This window comes from Tiliqua scincoides, chromosome 4 (assembly GCF_035046505.1).
Source record: "Tiliqua scincoides isolate rTilSci1 chromosome 4, rTilSci1.hap2, whole genome shotgun sequence".
In the NCBI taxonomy this organism is placed as follows: Eukaryota; Metazoa; Chordata; class Lepidosauria; order Squamata; family Scincidae; genus Tiliqua; species Tiliqua scincoides.
The window spans coordinates 99712690-99726239 of record NC_089824.1 but is presented as its reverse complement, the minus strand read 5'-3'; the positions used below and the strand labels follow the sequence as shown (position 1 = coordinate 99726239).

Below are 13550 nucleotides of genomic sequence, written 5' to 3'. Positions count from 1 at the left end.
AAGGGCAAGGAAGCTTCCTTCCGTAAATGGAAATCTTGCCCTAATGAGGAGAATAAAAAGGAACATAAACTGTGGCAAAAGAAATGTAAGAAGGTGATACTGGAGGCCAAGCGAGACTATGAGGAACGCATGGCCAGCAACATTAAGGGGAATAATAAAAGCTTCTTCAAATATGTTAGAAGCAGGAAACCCGCCAGAGAAGCGGTTGGCCCTCTGGATGGTGAGGGAGGGAAAGGGGAGATAAAAGGAGACTTAGAGATGGCAGAGAAATTAAATGAGTTCTTTGCATCTGTCTTCACGGCAGAAGACCTCGGGCAGATACCACTGCCCGAACGGCCCCTCCTGACCGAGGAGTTAAGTCAGATAGAGGTTAAAAGAGAAGATGTTTCAGACCTCATTGATAAATTAAAGATCAATAAGTCACCGGGCCCTGATGGCATCCACCCAAGAGTTATTAAGGAATTGAAGAATGAAGTTGCAGACCTCTTGACTAAGGTATGCAACTTGTTCCTCAAAACGGCCATGGTGCCAGAAGATTGGAGGATAGCAAATGCCATGCCTAATTTTAAAAAGAGAAAGAGGGGGGACCCGGGAAACTACAGGCTGGTCAGCCTAACATCCATACCGGGTAAGATGGTGGAATGCCTCATCAAAGATAGGATCTCAAAACACATAGACGAACAGGCCTTGCTGAGGGAGAGTCAGCATGGCTTCTGTAAGGGTAAGTCTTGCCTCACGAACCTTATAGAATTCTTTGAAAAGGTCAACAGGCATGTGGATGCGGGAGAACCCGTGGACATTATATATCTGCACTTTCAGAAGGTGTTTGACACGGTCCCTCACCAAAGGCTACTGAAAAAACTCCACAGTCAGGGAATTAGAGGACAGGTCCTCTCGTGGATTAAGAACTATAATTATAATTATAGTTTATAATTGAGAATTATAAATTATAATTTATAATTATAATTATAGTTTATAATTGAGAATTATAATGCCGTTGTACAAATCTATGGTAAGGCCACACCTGGAGTATTGTGTCCAGTTCTGGTCGCCGCATCTCAAAAAAGACATAGTGGAAATGGAAAAGGTGCAAAAGAGAGCAACTAAGATGATTACGGGGCTGGGGCAACTTCCTTATGAGGAAAGGCTATGGCGTTTGGGCCTCTTCAGCCTAGAAAAGAGACGCCTGAGGGGGGACATGATTGAGACATACAAAATTATGCAGGGGATGGACAGAGTGGATAGGGAGATGCTCTTTACACTCTCACATAATACCAGAACCAGGGGACATCCACTAAAATTGAGTGTTGGGCGGGTTAGGACAGACAAAAGAAAATATTTCTTTACTCAGCGTGTGGTCGGTCTGTGGAACTCCTTGCCACAGGATGTGGTGCTGGCGTCTAGCCTAGACGCCTTTAAAAGGGGATTGGACAAGTTTCTGGAGGAAAAATCCATTCCGGGTTACAAGCCATGATGTGTATGTGCAACCTCCTGATTTTAGAAATGGGCTATGTCAGAATGCCAGGTGCAAGGGAGGGCACCAGGATGAGGTCTCTTGTTATCTGGTGTGCTCCCTGGGGCATTTGGTGGGCCACTGTGAGATACAGGAAGTTGGACTAGATGGGCCTATGGCCTGATCCAGTGGGGCTGTTCTTATGCTGAAAGCACTTGCATTGCGCCAGTACAGGCTCCAACAAATCTCCAGAGGGCCAGAGGCTCATTAGAGACTGGGGGCTCCTTGAGGGCCGCATTGGGAGTCCTCGAGGGCCGCAAGTGGCCCCAGGGCCAGGGTTTGAGCACCCGTGCTCTATATCATTGACTTCTGCTGGTGGAAGAATACTCACGGTATAAATTAAGGAACTAGCGATAAATGGTACGATGCATTATTGAATGGCTGCAATGGAGTGCCTTTTACAGAGGGTTGCTGCTGTTTTGGGTAGAAGTTCTTTATTTTGCTATGTAGTTTTGCTTTAAGAGAAGTAGCATCTATTCTTGTTTTTTCTTTTTAAATGACCACTTTTAACAGTAGGATCCATGCTTCTTTTTAGCATTAAGCCCTAGGGAAATGGTAAGCAGCCTATTCATTTGGGAGTTGTAAAACTGAACTGGTCACAGACCCAGAAACTGTATCAAAGGAAACAATTCTAATCTGGCAAAGAAACAGACCGGATGAGCTAATAGGTCTTTTCCACCACCAACCACTATGATTTTATGTTTCCTAATGTAAGGCCAAGTACTCATTTGCCCTCTGGGTCAAACATGCAGCAACTTTCTGGGTCTCCAAATTCTACCTCCAAGAGAAAGCCTCTTGGTTGTTATTGTGTTGCCATATCAACTTACAAAACACAGCAAAAGGATTCCCACATGCTGCAAACACCAGCCTCTTTACACAGTCTCCAGAAGGTGGTGGTGTGGGAAAATTCTGGATAACTTATCTCATTTCAGGAGCAACATATTGTAAGTAGGGATAGAGAGAAATTCTGCCCTGTTTGACATTTGGACCTAAAGCACTGGTTCTAGGCAGGCACAACAATTTTCAGAGCAAATACTGACTGGCTAAATTCCAGAGGGTTCTGGAAATAACATATGTGATGAGTGGTCTGGGAACACCCACAAATTATGGGGGACTTCAATCCATTTGTCCAGAGGATGCAGAAGGCTTCTCCATGCATATCTGAAATGGGCTGCATAATGGATTTGTAATCCTTATAATATTTTGAATGGAATGGCTCCATCAAAATGTTTCAGAGTAAAACTGAGCAATGGAGTTTGCTCAAATCATGGCAAGGGAAGCAAAGTATGAAGTGCTTTTGAAGCAAATTAACCCAGATGCAAACTAAAACACAGTGTGTGTGATTGATGGGGTTGTTACAGGACCAAGTGAGGAATACAGACAGCAGCCACTTGGACACAGAGCTGCTTCATTCATCATCATCATCATCATAGGAGGGGGCCTTAGCTCATTGGTGAATGCTTTGCCTTCAGAAGACCCCAGGTTCAATCCTCAGCACATCCAGATAAGGCAAGGAAAAATTCCTGTCAGAAATCCTAGAGAGCCACTGACACTGTACAGACAAGACAGACCTAACTGGACAATGGTTTGATTCAGCATGACAGTTTTCAAAGTTCCAACAACAATAACCAACACTTCTTAGGAGAGGAAATTAGCTACGTGTTGGACTTTCAAGGGATCTGTGTGTGTTCCATCAATGATACAGACAGACCTGAATAACTGCTAAGGGAAAGAGTGACCATTGTGTCTTTGTTACAGTATACTTTGGTGCAATCTATTTAAGACTTTTTGCACTCAGTGGAAACACACTTTATTAATCTGCAAAGAGAGTTCATCATACAAAAGATTTTTTTCTTCTCCACTTGTTTCTACTTAATATCAAGCTTTATGAAGAGCTCTTTGTTGTTTGAAAGCTTACTCTCATTTTCTGATTTTTAACTGGTTTTAAGAAAAAAAAGTATTACATTGCTACTGTATGGATTCTTGGGGGGGGGGGAGGAGGGGGAGTGGACCAGCACAGTTACCTACATTTTGAGAGCTGTACAAAACTGATTATACATAGTATTAAATGATGACTTGCATGTGTGAAGAAGCCATCACAGATTAACTCCCCAAAACTTCACATTATCTGAACTAGGTGCCTCTCAGTAGAAACGGCTCATCAAGTGCCACATGATGAAGACTCCAACCCTATCCAACTTTCCAGCTGTTGCAGCTGTGCCAATGGGACAGGAGGTACACCCGCAATGGGGGAGGGCAGTAATGGAGACCTCCGCAAGATAAGAGAACATTTGTTCTATTACCTCGAGGCTGCATTGTGGCTGTATCAGGACTGGAAATCTGGATATGACTGGACCATAAGTGATGCACCTGCGTGTATGAACCAGCCCATCATCTCAGCTTTCTAATGTTTTTAAGAATAACACTTATATATAACACCACAATTAGGGCACCAGGATGAGGTCTCTTGTTATCTGGTGTGCTGCCTGGGGCATTTGGTGGGCTGCTGGGAGATACAGGAAGCTGGACTAGATGGGCCTATGGCCTGATCCAGTGGGGCTGTTCTTATGTTCTTAACTACAATTCCCAGAATGCCTTGCAGGTCTCTTGTTATCTGGTATGCTCCCTGGGGCATTTGGTGGGCCGCTGTGAGATACAGGAAGCTGGACTAGACGGGCCTATGGCCTGATCCAGTGGGGCTGTTCTTATGTTCTTAACTACAATTCCCAGAATGCCTTGCAGGTCTCTTGTTATCTGGTGTGCTCCCTGGGCATTTGGTGGGCCGCTGTGAGATACAGGAAGCTGGACTAGATGGGCCTATGGCCTGATCCAATGGGGCTGTTCTTATGTTCTTAAACCAACCATACAAAACAGACCATTTTGGAGCTTCTAAACTATGGAAATAAGTGGCTGTCACACAAATCTTCCCCCCAGGTTTGCAGAGGTATTTAATTACTTAATTTGTACACCATCTTTTGATCAAATTATCAAAGCAGCTTACAACAGATCACAGTAATACATTTTAGAAACAAAACATGACAACCCTTCCCCCACTCACACAGACATACACAAATCTGCAGCCCCCCCCCCCCCACTGTAAACACTGCTCTTTGCAGCTGCAGTCCCTGGGCAACCAGCAGTTTAATCCTCCCAGTCATTCAACCCCTCCCTCCCATAGCTATACCCCCAAGTTGATATCAGCAGGTTTTAGTGTCAGCCTTGAAAAACAAACAAAACCCAAGTTTACACAAGACTGGTTCACACCTACTTGTTCATTGCTTAATTACTGTCATAGTAAGCCAGGATTTGCATGTGAATGAATGATCACAAAAACCCTTATACCAATTTTTGAAGGGTATGCTTGATGCAAACAATAGGTACAGGTACAGACCCCTGTGCAAATGTGATCTGGCACGATTCCAGTTCACCACTCCATGCATTCGTTTGTACACTTGATGACCGTCTGTACAGAGTCAACCAGATTCCTATGGTCTCACTCAGAGATTTTTAAAGCCTGATTACAAATAAATAACAAAGCCTGACTACAAAAACTCTTGTTCTTGTCCTGGCATTTAGATGGGAGTAGGCTCTGCTGCAGGCAGGTTGCAATTGACCTATGTTTAGAGTTCCTTTGAACTTTTGGCAGGGATGTTTGCCTTCATTTTTTGATTCATGCAGCAGAGCAGGATAACATTTCTAGAGCATAGATATTTTCAGGTGATAGCTTAGCTGTAATTTCTTTTTAATCCCTTGATAATGCTCTACATAGTTTAGGGCGAAACATTGGATTATTATCTAGATTTTATGAATGTGGCCTTGAAACCTGGAAAATGAATTTCTCAGTAGGTCAGAGATTTTTCCCCCCTGATTAAGCCTAAGGCTTTCAGTAAGTTCTAAATTAGCCATAACTTCACCAACATTCAATGAAAAGTGTACCCAACTTTTGTACAGGAATGGATACTTAAGTCAAAAGGAAGGATATGGCATCATGTTGGGCACTCTAGTTAATAAACAAGAAAGTGTCCCATGCAAAGTACATTTGTAAGTCAGTTTCACTGATCTTCCAGTGTTAACACATAGATAGTCATCACACCTAATGCCCTTGGCTGTACATTACATAGCGGTGAATGTATTTTTACAACTGCATATAGGGGTAGGTGGAGATCCAAGGCGAGCCATGGTTTTCTGGAGTACCTGTGTGACAAATATTTATATACCAGGGCTGCACAAATGGTAACCCACCAAGCAGAATGCAGTTTTGCATGGAGGTCCACCAGTCTCCTAATAAACCTCTTGCATGGAACTGCAAAAATAGGGCAGAGGAATGTTCAAGTCATGGCAGAGAATTATCTTTACACTACTGGAGGGTTGCATTTAGCTTGATGAGTTATACATTGTGCAGCACTGGAGTCTACACAGTGTTAATCCATACACATGTACACATCTCTGGATGATTTGCAGATGAAATAAGTGAGCTGACTATCCACTGAAAATCACTGCTTGTAATATGATCTTTACATTCTGTCTGCAACAGCTCATGCAGAGAGCTTGGGGTCCTCAAGTGGTGAAAAGGCACATGTGAGCTGTATCCTATATCCTTGAATACACACACACACACAAAGAGTATGCTAGAAGTTGATAAAAGTACCTTGTTTCCCTGAAAATAAGACCTACCCTGAAAATAAGACCTAGTTGTGATCAGGGCCGGGACGGGGTGGGGGGTGGAAGGGCAGGGGCACCTGCCCCTCGGGCAGGGGCAGGTGGACAACATGACCAGGAACACTGCACTCTCTTGCACACTACCTAGAAAGTGCTTGCTGTGCTACCTTGGGCAGAGGATGCTGAGGAGGAGCTGAGGCGGGAAGCAGCAAGCAAGGCAACCCTGCCTAGCAGGCTCTGAGGCTCTCCACACTTTCCAGGGAGTAAGTCCCATTAACTATAAAGGTACTGACTTCTGAGTAGACAGGCAGGCACACTCCTGGGCGCTGAGGGGACACCCTCTCCACACCTTCCAGGGAATAAGTCCCATTAAATATAAAGGGACTGACTTCTGAAAAAAATAAGACCTACATATATATATGTGTGCGTGTGTGTCTTATTTTCAGGGAAACATGGTATGCATGGTACGGAAACTTTTTTCTCCCTTATCTAGCTGTAAAACTTAAGGTTACTTAGGCCCAAATCCTAACCCACTTCCCAGCACTGGCATAGCGGTGCCAATGGGACGTGTGCTGCATCCTGCAGTTGGGGTCACTCACGGAGGCCTCCTCAAAGTAAGGGAATGTTTGTTTCCTTACCTAGGAGCTGCACTGCCATGACATCAGTGCTAGAAAGTGGGTTAGGATTGCACCCTTAATGTAATTGATTAGCAGTAGATTCAGGATAGAAGAAAGACCTTTTTAACGTTTTCTTATGGAATGCACTGCCACAACGTATGGCAAAGGGCACTGGTTTGGGGCCCAATCCTATGCTGCGGGAGTACCGGCAGCTGCCACGGTGTCCCAGCAACAACTGTCACAAAAGTGCCATAAGACATTCCTGCACCTGTGGCAAGCTTGCTGGGCTGGCACTGAGGCCAACACCAGTTGGCTCTAGGCCTCAGTACTGAAAAGACAACACTGGAGAGGCTCTGGCAGTAAGTCCTGCTAGTCAGTGAGGCTTTTCAGGGTGGGGAAGTAGGGGAGGGGGCAGAACTGGGTAGGAGGAGGGCAGACCAGAGGGAGTATTGGGCCTGGGAGGAGGGCAGGGACGGTAGCAGACTCTGCCACCAAATCCTAAACCCCCTCCCTGTGAGAAAACCCAACATAGGCCTCCCCGGTTCTGCACCAACCAAACAGCTGGCGCAGCTCTGAGAAGACCCATTGCCGCTGGCTGCGTTCTACCCTGGGTAAGGGAACAAATGTTCCCTTACACCAGCTAGACTCCGGGGGCTGCCCCAGCCACATTGGATGAAGCGCCATTTCAGCGCCACTGTTTCTCCACCAGGCCTTAGGATTGGGCTGTTAGATAGCTTTAAAAGCAGTTTAGACATATTCTTAGAGGCCAGGTTCATCAATGTTCATTAGCCACAAGTGCTGAAATACACTCCAGGGGAATTCTAACTCTGAGTATCAATAACCAAGAGACAAGCAGCAGGGAAGGGCTGTTGCCTTCATGTCCTGCATTTGGAACATTTCTGGTTGACAGCTGTTAGCAGTAAGATGGTCTGGACTAGATAGCATGATCCATCAAGACTCTTATGTTCCTATGAACATATGATGTGAGTGCATGCACATATGCATACATCAGGGGACAATAAGAATACACTGGCATTCACATCCACCAGCACCTACCTGTCCACTCCTATTGACAGGTGGACAGAGGCCCACCTCCTTCCTCCCATGCGTGCAGCATTCATTTGCAGTGACAAACACTGTATCCAAGGAGGGATTCTCCCCATGATTAGGGATGCTGGGCATCCAGGTGGTTGCTTCAGACAAACACTTTACCCATGGTGGGCAGAGTTTCAGCACAGTTAGTGGGAGCACATTAGCAAGGTTTGAGGGCTTGCTGGCATAGTCTCACTGCCTCCTCCCCTTCCTATGTGCTAAACATAATGTCTGCACAAGGCTACTGTATACAATATATGTGAGGGTAAAGGCGCATTTGATGGGGATATTACTGTTCGACATCTGATACATTCTGCAGGTACACTTTAAAAAACAACATGTAACATGTTGAGCAGGACCCTTCACGTTCCACTTGAATTTCACATGATGCCAAATTCAGTGGTTACTCTGAAAGCAAAATATCTCTTAGATATTGTATCTTTACTTACCAAGCCTCCACAAGTTGAAAGTGCTACAGAGGAGCTTTTCTGCATTCTCAAGACACCTTGGTAAAAGCAAAAATCTTCTGCTGGGTAGGTGTGTATTGACTTTGTTCTCCCCTTGCCCAAAGTCTGTATTGTAAATCCAGGCGCCACAAGATAATCAGAAGTCTTGAGGTCAAGCTGGAAATCATGACCAAACCCATGGAAATTAAGGTGGAGCGAGTCAAGACCTCCCTCTGAAGTGGATCTCTTCCTCCTTTCATGGTGTGCAATTGCATGACTTATATAATCCCCATTTTGGTCCACTTCATATGCTGTTACAATATCATATTCTGTAATCAATAAACAGAGAGAATCAGAACTCACAATGACATGGACACATGCAGGCACAAACACAAGTGTGCACTGACATGGACACACACAGAGAATAGGCCAGTTCGCAACTGCATATGCTATAGTTGGGATCCAGAGAATTACTTCAGATCAGTAAAACTGATATGAACAGATGTGAGATTGAGGCTCAAAGAGAATAGCTCTCTCTGAGAGAGTAACACTGCCAACCGAATTTATGTCAGGAGCAGGATTTGAACTGACTTCTTTGTTTGAAAGTTCAGTCTCTATCCTACATTAAACCAGAAACAGAATGAGTTATGCGATCGCAAACTGAAAGTGGGTTCCAATCATTAGTTTTAGCTTTGTGGAGGCTTGGGGAGACCTGCAATGGCATCCTTGGGGCTCCCCACACACCCCCAATGGCTTGCGCTGGCTGAGGTAAATTGCAAAAAAAACACCCTTTTGGCCTCAGTATCAATGTTATCCTGACAATTATGTCACTGCCTTCGCCCCCTCCCCTACACACACACACCTTGGTTTTCAAACTCATGGAGAGTTTGAGAACTGCTACTATATATTATTTGATGGGTAATTTAATGCAGAATGCAATGAAATAAACTGTGGTGAAATATCTGTATTTTATCAGATGTTATAGCTAAGTAACTAGAAAAAGAAAACTGCCTTATGCAACAAAAAGTGAATTTTTTAAAACTCAAAACTGATCAATGAGATTGATCGTTCCAAGAGCCAATGAGATGTTATTATGACACAGCAGGGAACCAATAAGATGTTAGTATGAGTCAGCTCTCATTTCCATGTATCAGAACTAATATCAGAACTCTTATTCAGTTGCGTGAGTGTCATCAAGTTACTTTTTTTGTTGGTTATTGATTTGTTGGGTGACCTGTACTGTTCTATAGTAAAAATTTATTTATTTATTTAATGGAGGTTACCCAGACCCTAGTGATGTCACTGCATTTAGGATGTGCATATGATACTGTAATTTACTGTGTGTGGTCTGGTATGGAAGGAGGTCCATCATGGGGGTGATGCAATGAGCTCTTGCACCAGGTGACGCAAATCTTAGGATGCCTCTGCATCATTCCACCCTTTTTTAAAAAAGTGAAAAGAGCAAAAGCAGTTTCCTTGCAATTTTGGATGTAGCATTGTTCTACATTATTATTGTTGTACATTTGCATTATTTACTACTGTTAATACTATTTAGCAGTTTCTGCTATTAAGTTATATAAATAAAATACACAAGTGCTATTTTGTTCTCGCTGAAACATCTTAAATTCCCCCACAAAATGACTGAGAAGTTTCCCATTGTAATTTGAATGGAGCCTTCACTGAATTCTGTGAGAAAATCATGTTCACATGTAGCACCCTCTAGCGTTCTCTCTTATCTCCATGTCCAAGAATATATTTTTATGATTCTATTACAGAATGGAATTGTTCCAGTTGGACATTATACATCTGGATGTTTTATGTGCGTAATAAAAAGCAGAACTTCCCCTTGTGATGATTATGGAAAAAGGGTGTAGATTTTATACAGTATATTTTATATATATACATACATTATTCAGATAGTTAATAAGCCCCAATTTTGACTTCCAGCTATACTTAAATGTTTGCAAGGCAATAACAGAGCAAGGCACCAGTTGGCTCAGAGCTTTACTGGGCTACTATCTCCATGCAGTGAGACCTCACTGAGGGCAACAGTTATTCATTAGCTTGAATGTGTGTGGGTGTTATTTCCTCATCCATTAAGTTATTACTGTTAGGTTTTATGTTGCAGGGCAGCAGCTCCAGACTGGAAGAAAGCCAGTAGCAAATATATCCATTTAATTTAAGAAAGCTTCACTAGAATAGCTTATACATTGTGTGTAGAGATCCATTAATAACAGACCTCAAGCAACACATCAAGTATAACCCACACCTCATAATTATAACTATTCTAAAATATCAACAGTTAAATTTAGAGTTTGCATTTCTTAGTAATAAAACAGAATTTGGCATTTATGGAAAGACACACATTTTTGGTTTTTACAGCCCAATTCTGTATTTGTTTGGAATTTAGGCTACTATGTTATCCACACATTCCTGGAAGTAAGCCCCATTGACTATAATGGGATTTACTTCCAAGTAGACATGGCTAGACTTGGGCTCACAGTCTCCTGAATTCAGTGAGACAGACGTCCTAGTAAATGTGTTTAGAATTGCACAAACCAAACTAAACAGGTGGATTCATCATGCACAGCACATTGAGCTATGTTCCTATTGGAATCCCCACAGAATCTCACATGCAATCTTATGTATATGCCATTCTATGCATGTTTGCTTAGAAGTAAGTGACTAGGATTTGCCTTACCTACATTTTATTCGGATGCAAGCCTCAATGATTCACATGGACCTCACTTCAAAGTAAGCATGCTTTAGAACCAAACTCCAACCTATGAGATCCCAGAAACTACTGAGCGAGACACATAAGATCATATGACAGAACCTCAACCATCTGTTTCAAGTTTCCTTACAGTAGCACACAAAGGCTGCAATCCTATACACCGTTACCTGGGAGTAAGTCTCACTCAGTTTGACTTACTTCTGAGTAGACACACTTAGGGTTGTGCTGTAAGAGTACAATTCTATGTGTACTTACTTGGGAACAAGCTCAACTGAACACAGTGGAACTGACTTCCAGGTAAACTACACAGGGATTTACACTGTTCATTGGTAATAGTGGGCATCTGGAATTAATGTCTAATTAACATTTCTGCCCAGCCCACAGGTGTACACATTTGATCCTTGTTGCGTATATGCAACGTTGGGCAGAAATGGCTTTAAAGCAACCTCCCTGCATACCGGGAACCCCTACTTATATCATTTCATCAAGCCAAGTTCATACAATGAGGAAGAAGTGGGAATGCTTGAGAATTCTGCTGACTTACCACTGTTGTCAGTGAAGTCCAGCAACTCTGAATGGAAGGAAGGAAGGAGGCGGTTTTGGCTCCCAACTACTGTCTGACCCACACATGCCACAGGTGCACACTGGAAATCATAATCATAATAAATGCAGAGGCATAAATAATACAATCAAGACTGAAAAACAGCAAAAAATGTTTTATTGAGATCAACTTTGGGGGAATATATTTGCAAGTTAATGCCATCCACAGTGGAGAGAGGAAAGACTTGAAGCTGCTTGGTTTAGGATAGTAGATGGGGGGGGGGGAAGATATTTGCAGAGATGTAATCGGTGCAGGGAAAGTTGTCCGTGAAGGGGGTGGGAGCTGCGGGAGACCCTACCTTGAGCTGTATTTCAAAGAGAAGCCACAGCCGCAGCAGCACTAACCGGCTCGACGGCATCCTCTCTCCCGGAAAGCGGAGATCTGCAAACAATCCCTTAGCGACGGAACGGATCAGATGGAGAAAAGCTGGCCCCCGGCTTGAGAGGGGAAGTGGCGCCCGCTTCCACGGTGGCAGAGACCTGCATGCCCTGCGGGGGGCTGGAGAGGGGGCTGAAGCAGCAGCAGAGGCCACTTAATGCCAGTTCATAACATGAATGGACAGATTCCGCCGCCGCTGCAACGAGGAGGACGCCCGGTGGCTAAAGGGAGCCTCTCCAGGAGTGGCAGCAGAAGGCGCTTGGCGTGCCAGGTGCAGCTCTCCATGCCCGGGCGCCCCATGTGAGTCCGTGCAGTAGCCTCCCTTTGCAACGCGGGGGGTGGGTGGGCAGCCAGCCGGCTCCCGCTGAGTGGCAGCTAGCCGCGTCCCGCCCAGCACCTGCAGCAGCAACCCAGAGCTGCTGTCCCCACCCCCAGCACGGCAGCCAGCCTGCTGTCTCTGTGCAGGCAAGGGGGGGGAGTCCCCCCCCCTTAGCTCTTCTAGAGGTGATGGTCATCACATCGCTGCAAGTCTGAGCAGGGGTGAAGCTGCTGGGCTGATTAGAAAGCCCGGCAGGGGCATCCCCCTTCAGCTCCAGAGCTTAAAGCTATTTCTGCCCAACGTTGCGTATACGCAACACGGACCAGATGTGCTCACCTGTGAGCCGGGCAGAAATGGGTAACCAGGAAACAGATGCGATCAAGAGAAAAGGCGGGGATCTTGAGCAAGTGTAGAGTGCCTTTGGGTCCAGTTCCATCCAACTTTCTAGCACAGCCTCAATGCAGCCCCAAGGTAAGGGAACAAATGTTCCCATACCTTGTGGAGGCCTCTGCAACTGCCTCCTCAACACAGGAAGCAGGGCCCAATCCTATCCAACTGTCCAGGATTGGTGCAACTACAATGGAGCCACAAGAGAAGGGAACAAATGTTCCCTTAACTTGAAGAGACCTCTGTGACTGCACCCCCACTGCAGGATGCAACACACACCCAACTGGCACGGCTGCATCAGTGCTTGAAAGTTGGACAGGATTGGGCTCCCCATTGGCACAGCAGCACCTGCACTGGAAAATGGGATAGGATTGGACCCTGAGCCATCACTGATAATGGCCTGGTCTACCCCTGAGGCAGAATGAGATACTTGAGTCTTGAGAAGGAATGGGACCACTTTAGGCAGTGGGGAAGGGAAGGGGGCACTTTTGAATGCCTCTATGTCAGTGTGCCCTCCACTTCACATGATCCATCTATACCACTGGATGTAATTGGCTATGAAATCACCCGTTACTTCTGGGTTGGGAGGCCAGATGTGACAAACACCAGTAAGAGGTTCAGGTTGGACGGGAGTGCTTTTTTGAGCATGCTTTGGAGGTCTGCTGACCTAGTCGAGCCTCCTACTGCTGTTTGTTGTGTTGCATTCCTGGTCTTGCTGCCAGGCAGCAGGTGTCCAGGGGTCCTGTGAGTACCATCAGGCACCACCACAAGTACCACTGGTGGTATCTGTAGCACTGGTTGAGG

The 13550-nt window shown here is 44.9% G+C and overlaps 1 protein-coding gene across 1 annotated transcript in view; it reads right to left on the bottom strand.

The window, feature by feature from the left end:
* ADAMTS16 (ADAM metallopeptidase with thrombospondin type 1 motif 16) overlaps positions 1–12020 on the bottom strand; it is a 74593-nt gene extending 62573 nt beyond the window's left edge. The window contains exons 1-3 of the mRNA XM_066624477.1: positions 11961–12020; positions 11606–11705; positions 8331–8656 (exon numbers count right to left, since the gene is read on the bottom strand). Of these exons, the coding sequence (XP_066480574.1) occupies positions 8331–8656; positions 11606–11705; positions 11961–12020 (486 nt within the window). The remainder of the gene's footprint in view (positions 1–8330; positions 8657–11605; positions 11706–11960) is intronic.
* Between the last annotated feature and the right edge of the window lie 1530 nt (positions 12021–13550).